Source organism: Mastigoproctus giganteus, chromosome 9 (assembly GCF_048544385.1).
Source record: "Mastigoproctus giganteus isolate SK-2022 chromosome 9, ASM4854438v1, whole genome shotgun sequence".
Taxonomy (NCBI): domain Eukaryota; kingdom Metazoa; phylum Arthropoda; class Arachnida; order Uropygi; family Thelyphonidae; genus Mastigoproctus; species Mastigoproctus giganteus.
This window is the reverse complement of record NC_143583.1, coordinates 162,138,929-162,162,265: the sequence shown is the minus strand read 5'-3', so window position 1 is coordinate 162,162,265 and position 23,337 is coordinate 162,138,929. Positions and strand designations below refer to the sequence as shown.

The 23,337-nt window shown below is 38.3% G+C and overlaps 1 protein-coding gene across 2 annotated transcripts in view; it reads left to right on the top strand.

Moving 5' to 3' along the window:
- Positions 1-23,337, top strand: part of jbug (filamin-type immunoglobulin domains fbug) — a 1,114,928-nt gene that overhangs the window by 76,691 nt on the left and 1,014,900 nt on the right. For both annotated transcript variants that reach the window (XM_090381438.1, XM_090381439.1), the window contains exon 4: positions 9,334-9,547. In XM_090381438.1, the coding sequence (XP_090237564.1) occupies positions 9,334-9,547 (214 nt within the window). The remainder of the gene's footprint in view (positions 1-9,333; positions 9,548-23,337) is intronic.

Sequence of the window (23,337 nt, the reverse complement as noted above, 5' to 3'; positions counted from 1 at the left end):
TATCACTTGATAATTTATATGCATCCCATGCATATTTCTTAGCATTAGCAAAGGCGCATGATGCAAGAAAGCAAGCTTATGTAGCATCAGCCAAAAAAAAAAACCTTATTTCACCCATCCACCCGCTCCAAATGTTTGTTAAGTTCTACCTTGAATCTATTTAAGCTATCAACTTCTACAACAACAGATGGAAGTTTGTTCCAGCAATCAACCACCCACTGGCTAAAGTCAAGCTTCCGCACATCTATCCTACAACCGTCTTTCCTTAATTTGAATTTATGTCCTCTCAGGTGATTATTCTGAGCAAGAGGAGGAATTCTATCTGCATTGAGCATGCTCAAACCATTCAAGGTTTTATACACCTCAACCAGATCACCTCGCAGGTGCCTAGTCTCTAGACACTAATCTGTAGAACCTAAGCATTTCTTCGTAAGAGCAACCCTTTGTTCCATTCACTATTCTTGTTGCCCTTCTCTGTACTCGTTCCAACAACTCTACATCCTTCTTAAAATGAGGCCTCCAGACCTGTATACAGTGCTCAAGGTGTGGCCTGACCATTGCCTTATACAAGGGGATAATCACCTACTTATCCCTGCTAGAAAAATTCCTATATATCATTGACAAGTCACCATGAGCTACTCTTGCAGACTGCCTGCACTGCTCAGAAAACTTCATATCTTCCTGCACAATTGCCCCCAGGTCCTTTTCATTCTCTACCACTCTCAGTGTGGTACCACAGAGTTGATACGTTACTCTGGGATTACTTTTCCCATATGTAGTACTTTACATTTGTCAATGTTCTCTAATTACTGGCCAACACTATTTCTCTACACAATTGCTCATTATACTCATCAGATTCATTAGGTCTATAACACACACGTAGTCTCATTTTTCCTTTCCCAGTGCTTATATCACACCAAACAGACTCAACATTTCATTGTCTACCCACATCAGATGGATGCACTTCCTTAGATTTTATGTGTTTCTTAACTAACAACATAACCCCTCCTCCCTTCCTGTCCTGTCTATCCTTTCTGTACACATTGTACTCACCAAATTCCAGTTCTGCACTGCTTATGTCTGTGTGACACCAAGTCTCTGATATCCCAACAATATCTGCCTTTGAAGTCTTTACTAGCACTTTAAGCTCATCGAATTTATTAACTATACTCCTAGCATTGGTGTACATGCAAGTATACATGCACCTGTTTCTACTTTTAGTTACCCTTACACAGCCCATGTATTTACTTGTTCCATTCTGACTCCCAGCAGTCCTGGAAATTCCCATTGCCTTGCTTTTCAGGCTGCTGCTCAATTTCATTTCAATAGAAGTAGTGCATGAATCACTTTTACCTTTGCCAGCGGCTACTGTTAATCTATTAGTCCTTTTATCCCTCCAAGCTAGCAGTTTTCCGACCCACCTAACTCTGCCTCGATAGCATCAACAAATATTCTTGCACCCTTTCTATTTAAGTGTATCCCATCCCTGTAGAAGCAGTCTCTCCTGTTAACAAGAACAGACCAGGCTGAAAAAAATTCTACCCCTTGAGCCTTGCAGAATCTCTCCAGGGCAGAATTGCAGACACTTTCAAATTCAACCCGAACTCACGGATTTTCTTTTTCAGTATTGTTTTGTACTTGTTAATTAATTCTGCCAGTCTCCTACTCTTAATATCATTAGTGCCAACATGTACAACAATATCATTGGCGCCTCCGTAGCCAGGTGGGCAGGAGTGGCAGTACGTAGCACACGCTTCTCGATTAGACCGGGGTTCGAGCCCGTGACCACCAAATACGGAGGATGCAGAAAGGTCAGGGAATGACCACCACATATCCTCGGAGCAATATTGCCTTAGTTGCTAATGCTCCTAAAAACCAAAAATAAAAATTACAACAATATCACCCTTTGTGCTCTTAAAGGATGATATCTGCCCTACAACGTCATCAACAATATCACCCTTTGTGCTCTTAAAGGATGATATCTGCCCTACAACGTCATCAACCTTTGCCCCCTAGCAGACATACCCTGGTCCTGTTCCATCTATCCTTTTTGCACAATGTGCCCCGTTTCCCTGATAGTAGAGTCACCTACAACAACTAGTTCCTTTGGGACCATCGCATTCTGCCTTGGGGGTTGCCGCTGTGTTGCGTTATGTTCATTTGTGTCTGCCATTTGTGCCATTAGTTCTGACATCCATTTAGGTCTAAGCCTTTAATGGCATTTCTTAGTTGCTATGAAAAGCACATTAGCTGCTATAATGATTTCCTCGAATGCTTTCCATTTATAATTTATTGTTGGTAACATCATTAATTGGTTCCATTGTATAGAATTTATAAACTATTTGAGACCACTGTAATCTCTGTCTCTTACAAAAGTAAAAACCCTTCCCTTTACCCTTGATGTTAGTTACATCTTTAAGTAAATTCCCCATCAATACACTATGATCACTGCTACCTAGTGGTTCTTTTATCTGCAGAATCTTAATGCATGTTTGTTTGTTATTTGGTTTTTAGGAGCGTTAGCAACTAAGGCCATATTGCTCCGGGAATTTGCGGTGGTCATTCCCTGACCTTTCTGCATCCTCCGTATTTGGTGGTGACCGGCTCGAACCCCGGTCTAATCAAGAACGTGTGCTACGCTCTGCTGCTCCTTCCCACCTGGCTACGGAGGCACCTCTTAATGCATGAAGAATCACTTCTGATAATGTGATCAATAGTATTGCTTCCTCCTGTTGCCTCCCTAATGTAGTGCTTTAGGAAACAGTCATCCAGTAATCCCACAAAAGTCTTGCAGTGTGTGTGTGACCAATCCACAAGTTCAAGTGAGTATCTCGAAAGTTAAAATTTTTTTGAATATATTGTCGGACCTCTCTTTAACAAACTTCCATATAGTGATTTTTTTTCCTATGTAGCGAACTTTTTTGATTTCATTACATTGAAAATAGTTTCTGTATGACGAAATAAATTTCCTTATAACTAACTGATTTCGAGAGACCCGGATGAGCATTGTTTGCACCTGTGGCCTTCAGGCAATACAGATGATGCTGTAGAAAGCACAAAAATAGAACTAAAAGGATTAATAATTAAGAGCTAAAACATTTTAAAATTTAGTGGTTCTCGTAAAACCCTGCAGGAGAAACTGGCCAGCCACGGTTGAGAGATGGAAAAAGATGGAATGTTTTGGGAGAGATGTTTTACCAGCAGTGGGTTAGCAATGGCAAAAAAGAAGTAAAAACCTATTCACTACTGTACCAAGAAGTCGTGCTGGTCAACTGTTATTTATGCATCCACAGCCATTGTCAAAGATTAAGGCATATTCCCAACGCGGACATTGGGTCTGATTAACCTGTTTTCTACTGTAAGCACCCTATTAGAGAATTAGGAGAGATTGATTTTCCTTTATCCCGGAAATTCATCTGGTGTTTCGAAGAAATGAGTTACCCACGCTTTCAATAAATTTCACCGGAGCAATATGGCCTTAGTTGCTAATGCTTCTAAAAACCAAATAACAAACAAACAATAAATTTCACCTGTCTCTGTTTACATGGCAGGTACAAGTTGTCCCTTAATCAGTTTTGTTTTAGCTGCTGTGCAAGTAACCTTTCAATGTCCGAGAGGAAATCCTTGAGTATAGTGTGAAAAAGTGGAAGTGCTTAATAGTGTAGATCAGGGCATTGAAAAAAAAAAAAACAGGAAATTGCTTTAAAATTTGGTATTCCTGCCAGTAGTGTGTTACCCATTCTGAAAGACTGTTTCAATTTTCAAACTGTTTGAGGAAACGGGACACAGTCAGAAGTGTGCGAAATTATGCTTGATGAAGATGTAGATGAAGCCGATTTTAAGTGGGTGAAGTTATTTGGGACCAAAACATGCCAATATCAGGGCCATTAATAAAGGAAAATGCTACGGAGTATGCATCTTTTCTAGGGCATAAAACATTCCAAGCTAGTACTGGTTGATTGGACAAATTTAAAGAGTGCCACAGCTTATCCGAAAAAGTTATTTATAACGAAAGTGGTGTCATAATCGTAGAAGACTATACCCATTGGAAAAAACAGTTTAAAAAAAAGTAATAAAATTAAAGACTGGTTTTTAAATTTTGATAGAAATATAATGAAAGAACACAGAAAAATCACGTTGATTGTCGACAACTGCCCTGCCCTCCTTTACTCTATAATTTTGAAACTTACAGGTGTGAAGCTTGTTTTATTCCCTCTGAATATATGAACTGCAACCAATGGGCCAAAGCCTTATCAAGAATTACAAAATGCACTACTGAAGGCACATACTGAACAAAATTATACTGAGAATAGAAACCAATCAACCTATAGATTTGCAGGTGTGCATATCAGAGTTGGCAAAATTGTGGAGTAAAGATGTGACAGAAACAACGATTAAGAATCGTTTTGCAAAAGTAGGTTTTGTGAAATGCTAGTTAACAGCCATGAGAGCGTTGAACTACTACAAGACATTGAGGAATCTTGGGAATAACTCCAAGAGAGAGAGGTTTGATCAGAGGAGAAATTGTTCTTGACGAATTTTTAGGAGTTGATAATGATGTGATAATGAGGGGCTTAGAGGGGAACAGGTATCCTGTGTGTTATCAGACACTCAGCCTAAAACACTGATGGATCCAATATCTCTCTATTACAGAAGATTTAGGAAAAGTCCGGTTGGCCTGCCTCCCTAAAATCCACTCATGCACACCTTCTCGATGGTAAGCCCTGTTACGTCACTTAGGTGGCAACGAACGTGTAGAGTGGTTCTCTTCAAGACGCCTGGTCAGCGTAAAGAGGAAAAGACCAAACCATCCAGCAATGAGAGCAAAACAATACAAATGGCCCTCAGTCCCCAACAGCTTTCACTCTTCCTCTTACGGCAGCGAGAGGATCAGAGTGGAAGCAGAGGGTGCTAAGAATCTCTGGGTACGACCAGGCTGCCATGCACGGAAATTGAACTTGGCCTGTTATAACGTACGATCACTCATCGGTGAAGACAGGATATTAGAGCCGGAAAAGGAATTAGAAAATGTGAATTGGAATATCATCGGTTTGGCTGAAACAAGAAGAAGAAATGAATCACTTATAAGTTTATCAAGTGGAAATCTGCTGTACACCAATGGAAACAGTGAAAGGAGTGAAGGTGGAGTTGGGTTTCTGGTCCATAAAGATTTTAAAAACAACATTTTGGAATTCAAAAGTACATCACCAAGGGTGTCAAGACTAATATTCAAGATTTCTAAGAGGTACAAGCTAAAGATTATAATGATTTATGCACCAACATCGAGCCATGATGATGAAGAGGTTGAAGAAATGTACCCTGAAATTGAGAGTCTTCTAGATGAGCAGAAAACCCACTACACTATTATTATGGGGGACTTCAATGCTAAGGTTGGAAAAAGGCAAAGCAGCGCAGAAAGAGGAACTATAGGAAATTTTGGAATTGGTGAAAGAAATAAAAGAGGTGAAAGACTTGTGGAATTTGCAGAATCTCAAGGACTGTCAGTAATGAACACTTTTTTCAAGAAAAGGGTGAACAGAAAGTGGACATGGAAGAGTCCAAATGGATTAACAACTAGTTAATCCATTTGGATTAACCCCTTTGGATTAATCCATTTGGATCCAACTAATGAATCGACTTCATCCTCACTAACAGAAGATATATTGTGAATGATGTTACCGTCCTGAATAAGGTAAATGTTGGAAGTGATCACAGAATGGTAAGATGTACACTTGATATAGATGTAGGAAAGGAAAGGAAAAAACTGACTCGAGTAAATAATACAAAGGTCTTTGAAATAACAGAGGAGGAGAAAAAGCAGAATGTACAGGAACTTAAGAACAAGTTTGAGCTTCTGCAGACTGCTGAGGACCAAGGTATCGACGAGGAATATTACAACTTTCTGAAAGTGATAAAGCCCAAGAAACCTATAGGGAAACAGAAATCCAAAGAAGAAAAAATTAGTCAAGAAACACTTGTCATGATGAACCAAAGACGACAAATGAAGAGCAAGAAAAACACTGACAGGGAGAAAATTGAGTATACTGAGTTATGCAAAGCCATTAGAAAGAGACTCAGAGAGGACATAAGAAGATTTAACACAAGAAAAGTAGAACAAGCATTAAGGGAAAACAAAGGATTTAAATCAGCAGCCATGAGCAGTAATACAGAAAGACAAATGATACTGAAACTGAAGAATAGTGATGGTGTAGTTATAAACAGCAGAGAAGGCATAATTCAAATAGCAGAAGACTACTATGGAGAATTATACAAGGAGCGAGGGAATGATACCAGCAGTGGGGAACATGGATTGCAAAGTAGCAACACATACGGCATACCCGATATTCTTCCTGATGAGGTAGAACATGCATTGAAGAAAATGAAGAATCGGAAAGCCCCGGGGGAAGATGAAGTTACTGTAGAGTTGTTAAAATTGGGAGGAAGAGACATAACACAAAAACTGGCAAGGCTCTTCACAAAGTGCATTAGAAAAGGTGTGATGCCTAAGCAGTGGAATAATGCAATCATAGTTTTGCTGCATAAGAAAGGAGATAAATCAGAAATTGGAAATTATAGACCAATTAGCTTGTTATCCCATATCTACAAGTTGTTCACATGGGTCATTACTAACAGATTAGAAAGAATACTTGATGAGAATCAACCGAAAGAGCAAGCTGGCTTTAGGACAGGATTCTCAACTATGGATAACCTTCACGTAATATCACAACTAATGGAGAAAGCAAATGAATATAAAACACCATAATGCCTGGCATTTGTGGATTATGAAAAGGCATTTGACTCCATACAGCATAAGGCAATGTTTCGGGCACTGGAAAGACAAGGCATAGATACTCCATATATTATGATTTTGAAGAAAATAAATGAGAGTGCTACATCCTTTATTAGACTAGACAAAGACAGTAGCAAATTTAAAATCGAGAAAGGAGTTCGACAAGGAGACACAATATCTCCGAAGCTGTTTACTGCTGCCCTCGAGGAAGCTTTCAGAAGATTAGACTGGTCGCAGAAAGGAGTCAATGTGAACGGGGAGTACCTGAACCATTTACGATTTGCAGATGACTTTGTGGTCATAAGCCACGATCCCAAAGAATTAGAGGAAAATCTTAATCAGTTATGCACAGTTAGTAAGGATTTTGGACTAAAGATGAATATGGCTAAAACAAAAGTAATGATGAACAAGTATGCCACGGAAAGGGAAATAATGATTGAAGGAGCAGTAATTGAAAAGGTGGAGTCATATACTTATCTGGGACAAGTTATTAGCTGTAATAATGATAAATGGCTGGAAGTCAAGAGAAGAATAAATTTTGGATGGATAACATTCAGGAAATATAGTCGCATACTGAAGAGCAATATCTCAGTTTGTCTGAAACGTAAAATAATGAACCAATGTATACTCCCCAACATGACTTATGGAAGTGAAACTTGGGCACTCACCAAAAGAATGGAAGAGAAGCTGAGAACTACACAGCGAAGAATGGAACGAATTATATTGGGAATCAGACTGTTAGATAAGAAGAGAAACATATGGATTAGGCAGCAAACTCAAGTAAAGGACATTCTTATCAAAACTAAAGAACTAAAATGGTCTTGGGCAGGACACATAGCTCGAAGACATGATGACAGATGGACTAAAAAAATAACAGAATGGTACCCAAGGGGAGCTAGAAGAAAACCTGGAAGACAAAGGTGGAGATGGATAGATGAAATTCATGAGTCTTTGAGTAGTAAATGGATGGCCAGTGCTCAAAACAGAAGGAACTGGAAAGTTGCTGGAGAGCCCTTCATCCTGCAGTGGATTGAAAATGGCTGATGATGATGATGATGATGAATGATGTGATAGTAGCTGAATATCCGAGTGACCCCCATCATTTGGGAGCGTATTTAAAGAACTAGTGACAATATCGATGATGAATTGGATGAAAATGAGAGTAACAAAGAGAATGAGCAATTTCTCTCAGCAATTTCTCAGCAAATTGCAATTTCCAGCAATTTCTCTCAGTTCCTCTTATTTTAGTAATTTTCTTTTAGCCATTCCTTTATAGATTTTTTTTTTTTTTTTACAACACACTTGTACAAACTTGCGGAAAAACACAACACAATATGATGGATAATACAGCACACTAACGAACTTGTTTACGCAAAATCTCTAACAATACTGACAAACTTATTGTCATGTTTCAGACTTTCAGACTAATTTTACTGCAATTAGTTTTATTACAGTACTCGCCGCGTGTGTAATAAACTAATCAAAAACGACCGTCATATGTATGCCGTAATAGCGTCACACGTATGTGGCTGACACGGCTTCTCAAAAAATAAAGGAACCTACTGGGCCACGTCGACCACATATATGCAACATAAAAAAAATACTTTTTTTTTTTTTTTTTTTTTTTGATATTTTAAGCAAAAAAACGACAACACCGACATTACAATATTTATTTTAGAATTACTAATCAAATTATTTGCCAAATATTTTTTGACCCTGGGGAATTTTTTAGCTAGGCAGTCAATGTGTTAAAGGTAGGATGAGGTGGTTAGCCATTGGGTAAACTATGTGTTAAAGTAACCACCGGTGATCCGTAAAGCTCACTAATCTGGCACCACCCCACAGGTCCCAATGCTGCCAGATTAGTGATGTGTAGTATATTGTGCACATGATGTAAATAGTTATTTCTTAAGGCGCCTCCGTAGCCAGGTGGGAAGGAGCAGCAGTGCGTAGCACACGCTTCTTGATTAGACCGGGGCTCGAGCCCGTCACCACCAAATTTCCGAGGATGCGGAAAGGTCAGGGAATGACCACCGCATATCCCGGAGCAATATGGCCTTAGTTGCTAATGCTCCTAAAAACCAAATAACAAACAACATAACAAACAACAGTTATTTCTTAATATGTGTATATTAATGATTTAATTGTTTTAAGACGTTAAAATATTTATTCATTCCCGCTTATTTCTGATTTATTTTCCATCTTTTACTATATTTCTGAATTTCTCTCAGCAATTTCTCAGCAAATTGCAATATGACCTTTTCAACAATTTCATTGTTGAAAAGGTCATATTTCTTTATAACGAAATTTCTGTTTAACGAATTTTTTCAAGCGAATGATCAATTTCGTTATATAGAGGTCTGACTGTAATTAAGTTTTCCTTCATCATGCTTTTGAAAAAACTTATTTTCTTGGTTTATTTTAAATAATAATTGGAAGTGTGCATCAAAGAAGTGATAACAGTTTATATTTTTATACATTTTGTATGTTACGATCACTTGAATTAGATATTTTTGTTATTCTTTTTTACCACAATATTTTAGTGTGGAAAACTGCCGCAAAGCCATGCATATTGCTAAAGACATGTTTTCAATACCAATGATTATTACACCTGAAGATCTTGCTAGCCATAATATGGATGAGTTGTCTTGCATGACTTATATGTCATATTTTATGAAAGAAGATAGTCCAGGATACAAGGCAACATTGCAGTGGGTATCCAGGCGACTTCAGCACCTTGATATTCACAATTTCACGGTTAGTAACTATAAATGTTTGTAATGTGAATAAAAGTTGTATAAGTGGATTAAGTAGTTAACATTTTTATCACTTTTATCTTAATATATATTCTAAGACTTCTTCCATGTGTACTCCTGGAAAAGGGAAATCTGTCAGAGCCATAGCAATAAAGCCATGTTAAATACAGGGTGTCCACAAACCTCCTTTAGAATTAAATGTTATTGTGTGAATAGGATATATAATATGAATTCAAAACCACTTCCAGATGATGAGTACCAGTTTTAGATAAAATTGCAAAAAGTCCAGATGAAGTTGTAAGTTGAAGTAAGCTTAATTTTGAAAATGGCCTCCGTAGCCGAGTGGGCAGGAGCGGGAGTGCAGTAGCACACGCTCTTTGAGTAGACAAGGGTTCAAGCACCTGACTGCCGAATATGGTCGATCTGCCAACCCGCACACTGGACCAGCGTGGCAGATTATGGTCCATTTCCCTCAGCATGAATTGTTGAGGAGGCTTCCATCCTGCAGTGGGTTGATAATGGCTGCACTTTACTTTACTTTAATTTTGAAAGATATTTTCAGGTTTTTATCACCAACTGGAAAATGTGCTTTCTACAGTAAATGGTAGCATAATTGCAAAACTGTAGATCAAGGTAGAATTTACTAACAAAATTCCAATCTTGACGACAACAACAACAACATTGTTCTTAGTATGGACAGGCGGTGCAAAGCCTACATCGACATTAGGGGTGGCCATATCTCCTACTGAGGACCACCTCTTCCCTTTGTTCCATCTTTGGCAGTGATTCATCTGTATCATGGCAGCCAGTGCTATGTTGCCATTTTTGAATAAAGTCCCTCTGTACCGGTTTGTTTCCATTGTTGTATCAGTGTTGTTTCCTTCATCATTTCTGTACCCCACAAGGTTCCTTTGGTAGTATGCTTTTCCCATATCCAGGCCACTCTTATGAGAAGCTACAGGAGAAAACTTGACTGTTCCATAAATTTTGCCCACCAGTGTAGTAGCAGAGGCATGCGATGCAAGAAAGCATGCTTATGTAGCACCACGCAAAAAAAAAAAAAAATAAAAATTCACACATGCATTTTCATCCCCTCCCAAAAAGTTTGTCCACTTCCTCTTTGGATTCATTTAAACTATCAGCTTCCATGATGACAGATGAAAGTTTATTCCGGCAATCAACTATCTGCTTGATAAAGGCAAATTCATCATCATCATCATCATCATCAGCCATTTTCAATCCACTGCAGGATGAAGGCCTCTCCAGCAACTTTTCAGTTCCTTCTGTTTTGAGCACTGGCCATCCATTTACTACCAAAATCTCATGAATTTCATCTCTCCATCTCCGCCTTTGTCTTCCAGGTTTTCTTCTAGCTCCCCTTGGGTACCATTCTGTTACTTTCTTAGTCCATCTGTCATCATGTCTTCGAGCTATGTGTCCTGCCCAAGACCATTTTAGTTCTTTAGTTTTGATAAGAATGTCCTTTACTTGAGTTTGCTGCCTAATCCATGTGTTTCTCTTCTTATCTAACAGTCTGATTCCCAATATAATGCGTTCCATTCTTCGCTGTGTAGTTCTCAGCGTCTCTTCCATTTCTTTTGGTGAGTGCCCAAGTTTCACTTCCATAAGTCATGGTGGGAAGTATACATTGATTCATTATTTTACGTTTCAGACAAACTGGGATATTGCTCTTCACTATATGACTATATTTCCTGAATGCTATCCATCCAAAATTTATTCTTCTCTTGACTTCCAGCCATTTATCATTATTACAGCTAATAACTTGTCCCAGATAAGTACACCTAATTCTGTTTTTGCACGAACTTTTTTTACACGAATTTGGTTTAACACGAATTCAAAATAAATATTTCATTCTCTTTTTACGCAAGTCATTTTGATTTAACACGATTTCTATGAATTTTTTATTAGTATCATTTCTATATTACACGCACCAATAGATTGGATAACAGCTAGTGTATGCGTTTTGAAACGCGTGCTTTTGCTTACCAATGTGTACGTCTAGGTATCTATGAATCATCAATGTTTTTATTGAATTTGGTGCACATCTACGGTATTCGTGCATTGTATCTTCGGCAGACATGTAGTAGTAAGCTCTATTTCAAAGTGAAAGAATCTTTAGCGAAATTTGTGCACATATAAATTTATTAATTTTGTCGATAGTCAATAAATTGTAAGTTGACAAAATTTTCATACCTTTTTTTATTAATTGTAACTGAGATATTTTTCGGTAGCCCTTATATAATGTCGAATAATTCGCCTATTACCAAAATGAAAAGGAAAGCGATTTCTTTGGAACTTAAAATTCAAATTTTAGATTGTCTTGCAACTGGACAAGGGGCTACGTCTGTAGGAAAGCATTTTGGTGTACATGAAGCTACCGTAAGAACTATTAAGAAAAATGAAGCTGCAATTAGGAAGTCGGTATGTTCTGGAACAAAAGTAAGTGTTAATTCATCATCATATACAAGAGATATTGACAAGGAAAAAATGGAAAAGGCCCTGGTAATATGGATAGAAGATCAGTCACAAAAAAGAGTACCAGTAGATGGAAATGCCATCAAGCAAACAGCACTAAGAATTTACAGACAGATTAAAGAAAAGGAGCCAAGCACTTCATCTCAGTTAAACAGAAAGTATGAATTTTCTGCGAGTACAGGTTGGATGACAGGGTTTCTTAAAAGGAATGCTCTTCATAATATAAAAATTAAAGGTGAAACTGCATCTGCAGATGAATCGGCTGCTAAAGTATTCCCGCAGGAACTTGCAAAAATTATTGAAGATGGAGGATACACTCCTGATCAAGTGTGGAATGCAGATGAAACTGGTTTCTTCTGGAAACGAATGCCGAACAGAACGTATGTAGCCAAATCGCAGAAAACTGCTGGTGGTTTTAAGGTAGCTAAGGATCGTGTGACCTTATTATTTTCCTCCAACGCTTCAGGAGATCGTATGTTGAAACCACTGCTGGTAAATCGAGCCCTAAACCCACGTTCAATGAAAGGTGTAGATATCAATAAACTGCCTGTTCACTGGATTGCAAACAAGAAGGCTGGGTGACCACTACTATTTTTACAGAATGGTTCAACAAATGTTTCGTCCCAGAAGTCAGACATTATATGAATTTGAAAGGTCTCGAATTTAAAGTTCTTCTGATTCTTGACAATGCACCCGGCCATCCTGTCTTGGAACACCCAAACGTACAAATTTTATTTCTGCCACCTAATACTACATCTTTGATACAACCGCTAGACCAAGGTATAATTGAGACAATTAAAACATACTACGTAAAACAAACATTCCAACACGTTTTGGACAAACTGAATGATGAAACACTAACAGTCATTGATGTGCGGAAGAAATTCTCAATTATGGATTGTATCAATCAAGTTGGATTAGCGTTAACTGAATTAAAACCAGCAACTTTAAATGCGTGTTGGAAAGCGGTTTGGCCACAATGTGTAGACAGCAAAGATCCCATCATCCCTAATACGACCGAATTTCCCAACATCATTACAATGGCACACAAAATTGGTGGAGAAGGATTCGATGATCTATCATTTTAAGATATTGATGAATTGTTAACCGACAAAGCCCTAAGCGAAGATGAAATATTATAGGTTGTCCTTGGGACTCCTTATCCCACAGAACGTAGTGATAATGAAGAAAATGATCCTGTTCTAAATGCAGATTTAATAAAAGAAGGTCTGGAACTGGCCAGAAAATTAGGTAATCATTTTGTCAAACATGACCCTAATGAGGAACACGCTGGGAAGTTTCAACGTGAACTGAAGTTGTTGACAGCCTCTTACAGAGAATTATATAACGGCCTAACCAAAACACGAACACAACGATTAATAACTGAATTCGTTCGTAAAACCTGTGAAACATCAGCACCAGAGGAGACTCATGCTGATTTTGCTGAAGAGATCACAGAAAGAATTTCATTAATAGAGGAAGAAGACGATGTCAACATTTCTAGTGATGGCAGTGATATTCCAGTCGTACGCAAAAGTATGCACCGTTTATTATCAGAAAGTGAAAATGAATAAAATCTTGTTATGTGTAAAACAGATTTTTTTTGTTCATGAAGAATTTTTTTTCATTTCATATGCATACAAATTTATTTTAGTACATTTTAATTACATATTATTACATGTGTATTTTGTTGAAATAAAATAATAAGCTTAAAACGAATATTTTATGTGTTTTTTTTAATTATTTTTACTGATTTTTTTATATTCGGAACCAATCTTCTTTTCTTCCATAAATACAATGTCTTTTTTTACACGAATTTTTTTTACACGTATTTTTCAGGAACGTATCTATCGTGTAAAAACAGAATTAGGTGTATATGACTCCACCTTTTCAATTACTGCTCCTTCAATTATTATTTCCCTTTCTGTGGCATACTTGTTCATCATCACTTTTGTTTTAGCCATATTCATCTTTAGTCCAAAATCCTTACTAACTGTGCATAACTGATTAAGATTTTCCTCTAATTCTTTGGGATTGCGGCTTATGACCACAATGTCATCTGCAAATCGTAAATGGTTTAGGTACTCTCCATTCACATTGACTCCTTTCTGCGACCAGTATAATCTTCTGAAAGCTTCCTCAAGGGCAGCAGTAAACAGCTTCGGAGATATTGTGTCTCCTTGTCGAACTCCCTTCTCGATTTTAAATTTCCTACTGTCTTTGTCTAGTCTAATAAAGGAGGTAGCACTCATATTTTCTTCAAAATCATAATATGTGGGGTATCTATGCCTTGTCTTTCCAGTGCCCGAAACATTGCCTTATGCTGTATGGAGTCAAATGCCTTTTCATAATCCACAAATGCCAGGCATTATGGTGTTTTATATTCATTTGCTTTCTCCATTAGCTGTGATATTACGTGAAGGTGATCCATAGTTGAGAATCCTGTCCTAAAGCCAGCTTACTCTTTCGGTTGATTCTCATCAAGTATTCTTTCTAATCTGTTAGTAATGACCCTTGTGAACAACTTATAGATGTGTTATAACAAGCTAATTGGTCTATAATTTCTAATTTCTGATTTATCTCCTTTCTTATGCAGCAAAACTATGATTGCATTATTCCACTGCTTAGGCGTCACACCTTTTCTAATGCACTTTGTGAAGAGCCTTTCCAGTTTTTGTGTTATGTCTCTTCCTCTCAATTTTAACAACTCTACAGTAACTTCATCTTCCCCCGAGGCTTTCTGATTCTTCATTTTCTTCAATGCATGTTCTACCTCATCAGGAAGAATATCGGGTATGTCGTATGTGTTGCTACTTTGCAATCCATGTTCCCCACTGCTGGCATCATTCTCCTGCTCCTTGTATAATTCTGTATAGTAGTCTTCTGCTATTTGAATTATGCCTTCTCTGCTGTTTATAAGTACACCATTACTATTCTTCAGTTTCAGTATCATTTGTCTTTCTGTATTACTGCTCATGGCTGCTGATTTAAATCCTTTGTTTTCCCTTAATGCTTGTTCTACTTTTCTTGTGTTAAATCTTCTTATGTCCTCTCTGAGTCTCTTTCTAATGGCTTTGCATAACTCAGTATACCCAATTTTCTCCCTGTCAGTGTTTTTCCTGCTTTTCATTTGTCGTCTTCGATTCATCATGACAAGTGTTTTTTGACTAATTTTTTCTTCTTTGGATTTCTTTTTCCCTATAGGTTTCTTCGGCTTTATCACTTTGAGAAAGTTGTAATATTTCTCGTCGATATCTTGGTCCTGAGCAGTCTGCAGAAGCTCAAACTTGTTCTTAAGTTCCAGTACATACTGCTTTTTCTCCTCTTCTGTTATCTCAAAGACATTTTTATTATTTACTCGAGTCAGTTTTTTCCTTTCCTTTCCTACATCTATATCAAGTGTACATCTTACCATTCTGTGATCACTTCCAACATTTACCTTATTCAGGACAGTAACATCATTCACAATATATCTTCTGTTCGTGAGAATGAAGTCGATTTCATTAGTAGTTAATCCATTTGGACTCTTCCATGTCCACTTTCTGTTCACCCTTTTCTTGAAAAAAGTGTTCATTACTGGCAGTCCTTGAGATTCTGCAAATGCGACAAGTCTTTCACCTCTTTCATTTCTTTCACCAATTCCAAAATTTCCTATAGTTCCCCTTTATGCACTGTTTTGTCTTTTTCCAACCTTAGCATTGAAGTCCCTCATAATAATAGTGTAGTGGGTTTTCTGCTCATCTAGAAAACTCTCAATTTCGGTGTACATTTCTTCATCCTCTTCATCATCATGGCTCGATGTTGGTGTATAAATCATTATAATCTTTAGCTTGTACCTCTTAGAAATCTTGAGTATTAGTCTTGACACCCTTGGTGATGTACTTTTGAATTCCGAAACGTTGTTTTTAAAATCTTTATGGACCAGAAACCCAACTCCACCTTCACTCCTTTCACTGTTTCCATTGGTGTACAGCAGATTTCCACTTGATGAACTTATAAGTGATTCATTTCTTCTTCTTGTTTCAGCCAAACCAATGATATTTCAATTCACATTTTCTAATTCCTTTTCCAGCTCTAATATCCTGTCTTCACCGATGAATGATCTTACGTTGTAACAGGCCAAGTTCAGTTTCCGTGCATGGCAGCCTGGTCGTACCCAGAGATTTTTAGCACCCTCTGCTTCCACTCTGATCCTCTCGCTGCCGTAAGAGGGAGAGTGAAAGCTGCTGGGGACTGAGGGCCATTTGTTTCGTCGTGCTGTCATATGCTGGAGGGGTTTGGTCTTTTCCTCTTCATGCTGACCAGGCATCTTGAAGAGAACCACTCTACACGTTCGTTGCCACCTAAGTGACGTAACAGGGCTTACCATCGAGAAGGTGTGCATGAGTGGATTTTAGGGAGACAGGCCAACCGGACTTCTCCTAAATCTTTTGTAATAGAGAGATATTAGATCCATCAGTGTTTTAGGCTGAGTGTCTGATAACACACAGGATACCCGTTCCCCTCTAATCTCAAAAGGGAAATTACCGCACATCTGTTCTACAACTGTCTTTCCTCAATTTGAATTTATGCCCAGTCAGTTTTGTAATCTGAGCAAGAGAAAAGTCCCATCAGAATTTAGCCTTTCAACCAATTCAAGGCTTTATACACCTCAATCAGATCACCTCGCAGGTGCCTATTTTCCAGATGCTGCAATTTGCAAAACTTAAGCCTTTCTTGGTAAGAGAACCCGTTCGTTCCCCTCACGAATCTTGTTGCCCTTCTCTGTACACGCTCAAGCAACTCTACATCGTTTTTAAAATGAGGCCTTGAGACTTGTACGCAGTACTGAAGACATGGGCTGACCATTGCCTTATATAAATGGATAATCACCTCCTTTTCCCTACTAGCAAAATTGCTGTATGTCATTGACAATAACTCATGAGCTGCTCTGGAAGCCTATCTGCACTACTGAGAAAACTCCAGATCTGATTGCACAATTACTCCCAGGTCTTCTTCATTTTTTACCCCTAAGTTTAGTACCACACTGTCGGTATGCATCTCTGGGATTACTTCTACCCATATACAGTACTTTGCATTTGTTAATGTTAAACTTGAGTTGACATTTTTCAGCCCATCTGCCCAACTTTTCTAAATCCTGTTGCAGTAGCACACTGCAATTACTGTCATTAACAACCCTGCCAACCTCTGTATCATCTGCAAACTTTGACTTTAAGCCTGATATACCTTCATCAATATCGTTGATAAATATACAAAACAACAGTGGGACCAGCACCAAACCCTAGTGGACTCCACTAATAACATTATTCCACGAAGAGCAGCATCCATCGGTTACCACTCCTATCTTCTCCAACTCAACCACCCTTTTATCCATTGTAGCAACTTCCCCTTAATACCATACTGCTCCAGTTTGTACAGTAGTCTTCCATGCTCAACAAAAGCTTTCCTGAAATCCAAGTATATGATATCAAAATTATTTTTTTGCACCTGCTTCCTTTGTAACTATATCATAATATCCAATCAGACTTTCCCTTAATGAATCCATACTGTGCCTGAATTATTACTGCAGTCTTGTCTAGATTATCCTGAATTGCTTCTTTAACCAGTGACTGCATTATTTTCTCCAGAACAAAAGTTAAACTAACAGGTCTGTATTTACTCATGACACCCTTTGATTCCCCTTTGTGAATTGGGGATACATTTGCATATCTTCAGTCCATGGGGACTTCCCATGTGTCCAAGGATGCTTTCATAATTATGGTTAATGGTTTGCTTACTTCCTTTGCTGCCTCCTTTAATATAACTGGAGAGATCCCATCCACCCCAGGTGCCTTTCTTATGTTTAACTTCAACAATTTCTCCTCCCCTTTGCTTTTAGTTATTACAAAATCATTAAGTTTCCTGCTACAATTTGATAACCTTCTGCCATTTTCAAACCTTAATAATTCCTCATGTGTGAATGTAGATGGAAAATACTCATTCAATTTGTTTGCGCAGGATTATCAATAGTCTAACCGTCGATAACAAGTGGACGAATCTGATTCATCCCATTCCTTCTAGAGTTGATATAACTAAAGAAATCTTTGCTGTTTTTCTTTGCATCCTTTGCCAGTGATTTCTCGTAATCTGCCTTCGCTTGCCTAACCTCCTTTGTGACTTGATTACAGACTAGCTTATATCTACCATAGGCTTCTGTGTCACTTGATAATTTATATGCATCCTATGCATTTTTCTTCTCTGACTCTAGTCTAATTAGTTCATCTGACATCCATTTAGGCTTAAACCTTGTGAACAGCATTTCTTAATCGGTATGAAAAGTTTAGTTGCTTCCACGATTAATTCCTTGAATGCTTCCCATTTAGAATTTGCTGTTGGTAACATCATCAGTTGGTCCCACTGTGTAGAATTTAAGAACTGTCTGAGACCACTGTAGCCACCTTTATGGAAGCAAAACCCTTCCCTTTACCTCTGAAGGCAGTGATATCTTTAAGTAAATCCCACATCAGTACACTGTGATCACTTCCGTCTACTGGGACCTTTATCTGCAAATTGTTAATGGACGAATAATCATTGCTGATAACCAGATCAAGAATATTACTCTCTGGTTGCCTCGCGAACATGCTGCAGCAGAAAACAATCATCCAATAAATTCACAAACGTCTTCGTAGTGTGCAAGTGACCAACCCACAGGTTCCTGCCAGTCTGATTTACTGGCCTACTCTGTTTCTCTGTACAGCTCATGAGAGTCATTTGGCCTATAACATACTCCTACTTTCATATTTGCTTTCCCTGAACAGAAGATGGACAGTGACTGAACCAACACTGTTCATCTATGTCAACTGTATGCACTTCTTTAGATTTTATTTGTTTCTTAACTAATAGCATAACCCTCCTCCCTTCCTATCCTGTCTCTCCTTTCTGTACACATTGTACCCCCCAAATTCCAATTCTGCACTGCTTATGTTTGTGTGATACCACGTCCCTGATATAACAGTGGTATCTGCCTTTGACTAGCACTTCAGATTCATCAAATTTATATACTATACTCGTAGTATGTCAGTGTACTACTTTATTTACTGTACTCCTAGCATATGATATAACAGAAATTTATGCACATCACCTCTCTTGCCTAAGGCATTTAGCATATGCTCATAACTGACTGGAATGTTGTGGTATATGAGAAAGTGAGAGAATGTTCCATATTCACTCTCTCAATTTGAAAATCAGTGTCATTAGCATTAGCATTAGTAGAGGCATATGATGCAAGAAAGCAAGCTTATGCAGCATCAGCCAAAAAAAAAACCCACTTCCACTTCACCCCTCCGTTAGTTCGAAATACCTGTCCAGCTGGGCCTTAAATTTATTTAGGCTATCAACTTCCACGACAAGGGATGGAAGTCTGTTCCACCAACCAACCACCCGCTGGGTAAAGGCAAATTTCTGTACATCTATCCTACACCTGTCTTTCCTCAATTTGAATTTATGCCCTCTCAGGTGATTATTCTGAGCAAGAGGAAGAATCCCATTAGCATTGAGCATTCTCAAACCATTCAAGGCTTTATACACCTCCATCAGATCACCTCGCAGGTGCCTAGTCTCCAGACATTGTAATTTGCAAAATTTAAGCTTTTCTTCATAAGAGTACCCATTTGTTCCATTCACTAATCTTTTTGTCTTTCTCTTTACTCGTTCCAGGAGCTCTACATCCTTCTTGAAATGAGGCCTCCAGACCTGTATACAGTACTCAAGGTGTAGCATGACCATTGCCTTATACAAGGGAATAATCACCTCCTTATCCCTGCTAGAAAAATTCCTGTATATCATTGACAAGACACCATGAGCTATTTTTGAGCCCGTCTGCCCTGCTCAGAGAACTTCATATCTTCCTGCACAGTTACCCCCCAGGTCCTTTTCATTCTCTACCACTGTCAGTGTAGTACCACAATGTATCAACTCTGTGGTACTACACTGTCAGTGTAGTACCACAGAGTTGATACATTGCTCTGGGGTTGCTCTTTCCCATATATAGTACTTTACATTTGTCAATGTTAAACTTCATTTGCCACCTCTCAGCCCATCTCAATCTTTCCGGATCCTGTTGCAGCAACATAGTGTCAATAGTGTCCTTGACAACCCTACCAACCTTTGTATCGTCTGCAAACTTGGACATTAAGCTTGATATACCATCATCAATATCATTTATAAATACAGAAAACAATAATGGACCCAACACTGAACCCTGAGGGACTCCACTAATAACATTAGTCCACGATGAGCAGTGTCCATTGATTACCACTCTGTCTTCTTCCCCCCAACCACCCCTTTATCCATAGCAGCAATTTGCCTCCAATGCCACACTGCTCCAATTTGTGCAGCAGTCTTCCATATGCAATAGTATCAAAAGTCTTTCTAAGATCCAAGTATATAATATCAAAGTTATTCCCTGCATCCAGTTCTTTTGTGACTGCATCATAGTATCCAATCAGATTGGTCAGGCAAGACTTCCCCTTAACAAAACCATGCTGTGTCCGAGCTATAACTGAAGTCTTGTCTAGATGATCCTGCAGTGCTTCTTTAACTAGTGTCTCCATTAATTTTCCTGGAACAGAAGTTAAACTCACAGGTTTATAATTACTTGTGTCAGCCTTTGGTCCTCCTTTGTGAATTGGGGTTGCATTTGCACATCTCCAGTCTGTGGGTACCTCCCCTGAGTCCAAGGAAGCTCTCATAATTATGGCTAAGGGTTTGCTTACTTCCTTTGCTGGCTCCTTTAATATAACAGGATAGATCCCATCCCAGGTGCCTTTCTTGTGTTTATCTTCAACAATTTCTCCTCCACTTTACTCTCAGTTATTACAAGATTCTCTAGCTTACTGCCAGACTTGAATTCACCTCTGGCATTCCCCTTGTTGAATAACTCCTCATGTGTGAATGTCGATGCAAAATATTCATTTAGTTTGTTAGCAGGATCATCGACAGTTGACCCATCGATATCAAGTGGACCAATCTGATTCATCCCCTTCCTTCTAGAGTTTACATAAGTAAAGAACTCTTTGTTATTTTTCTTTGCATCCTTTGCTATGGATTTCTCATAATGTTCCTTTGTCTTCCTAACCTCCTTTGTAACTTGGTTACAGATCACCTTGTATCTATCATAGGCTTCTGTATCACGTGTTAATTTATATGTATTCCATGCATTTTTCTTCTCTGTCATATGTCTCATTAGTTCATCTGACATCTATTTAGGCCTAAACCTTGAACAGTATTTCTTAGTTGGCATGTAAAGCCTAGTAGCTTCAAAGATAAGTTCTTTGAATGCTTCCCATTTTGAATTTGCTGTTGGTAACATCTTCAGTTGGTTCCACTGTATAGAATTTAAATACTGTCTCAGACCATCGTAGTCACCTTTACCAAAGCAATAACCCTTCCCTTTTCCCTTGATGGTAGTTACCTCTTTGAGTAAATCCCACTTCAGCACACTGTGATCACTGCCACCTAGTGGTTCCTTTATCTGCAGATTCTTACTGCATGAAGAATCACTACTGATAATCAAATCAAGAGTATTACTCCCCTCTAGTTGCCTCCCGAACATGCTGATGTAGTTGCCTCCGAACATGCTGATGTAGTTGCCTCCCGAACATGCTGATGTAGAAAACAATCATCCAATAAATCCACAAAAGCCTTGCTAGTGTGTGAGTGACCAACCCACAAATTCCAGTCAATATCTGGGAAATTAAAATCCCCCATTATAAGACTCTCTGATATACTGGCCCACTCTATTTCCCTGTACAGTTTCTTATTATATTCATCAGAGTCATTGGGCCTATAGCACACTCCTACTCTCAATTTTGATCTTCGGATGCTTATGTCCCACCAAACTGACTCGACACTGCACTGTTCAGCGATGTTGACTGGCTTCACTTCCTTGGATTTTATGTGTTTCTTAACTAATAGCATAACCCCTCCTCCCTTCCTGTCCTGTCTATCCTTTCTGTAGATGTTGTACTCCCCAAATTCCAGTTCTGCATTCCTTATATCTGTGTGACACTACTTCTCTGATATCTGAACAATATCCGCCTTTGATACCTTGAGCAATACCTCAAATTCATCAAATTTGTTTACCAAACTCCTAGCATTGGTGTACATGCAAGTATACATGCACCTGTTTCTATTCTTAGCTACCCTAACACAACCCATGTGTTTACTTGTATTGCAATCACTCCCAGCAGTCTCTGAAATATCCTGCATCTTGTTTTTCAGGCTTCTGCTCATTCAAATAGAAGCGGTGCAAGAATCACTTTCACCTCTGCCAGTGGCCACTGTTAATCTATTAGTCTTTGTATCCCCCCCCCCAAGCTTGCAGTTTTCCGACCCACCTAACACTGCCTCGATAGCATCAGCAAATATTCTTGCACCCTTTCTATTTAAGTGTATCTGATCCCTGTAGAAGCAGTCTCTCCTGTTAACAAGTACAGTCTAGACTGAAAAAAATTCTACCCCTTGAGCCTTGCATAATCTTTCCAGGGCCGAATTGATCGACGAGGCTCTCATCATATCACGGCTGATAAAAATTCTGTGAATTTCTACAGGTAACCGATCCATATATCAAGCATCATTATAGCTTTTGTAGAATTTTTTTATGTAGTATCACTTGACTGTATTCACCTTGGAGGAAATATTTCTGCTAATTCAAAGATTGCATAAATACATTATCTATTGAATTTCGGCCTACTTGCATTATATGGGGTATATTGATGTGCTTGACGTCATTCTTTCAAATCTAGGTTTAGCATATCGTATCACTTATACATAGATTGAGAAAACACACTTTTCTCCCTCTTGGCACTAGATTATTCAAGCAAAAGAAATATAGTTTTTTTAATAGATTTTCATTTTGAACTACTTAAAAAAAGTTATCTTAGTTTACTCCATCAATTCGGGACGGATTTGAGCGACAAACTGTCTCCCCATAATCTTGATTACGGAAACTATTTTACGCACGAATCCGTTAGTCTTGGTTGTTTATACTCCACTTACCACTGTTTTAAACAGCGACAAGTAAATATAAAGACTTACTTAAATTTTTTTATTTTTAAAATTTTTTTAAAATTTTTAATTTTTAATTTTCATAATATTACTTTTACTAGCATAATAAGTTTTTTTTTTATTTGATAATTTTATGTTACCAACCATAATACAATGGGTCCCCCCCCCCATATGCCATTATATTAAATCCAAACTGTGATTCACTGCAGAAGTGTTTTTTCAATCTATGTATAAGTGACACGATACACT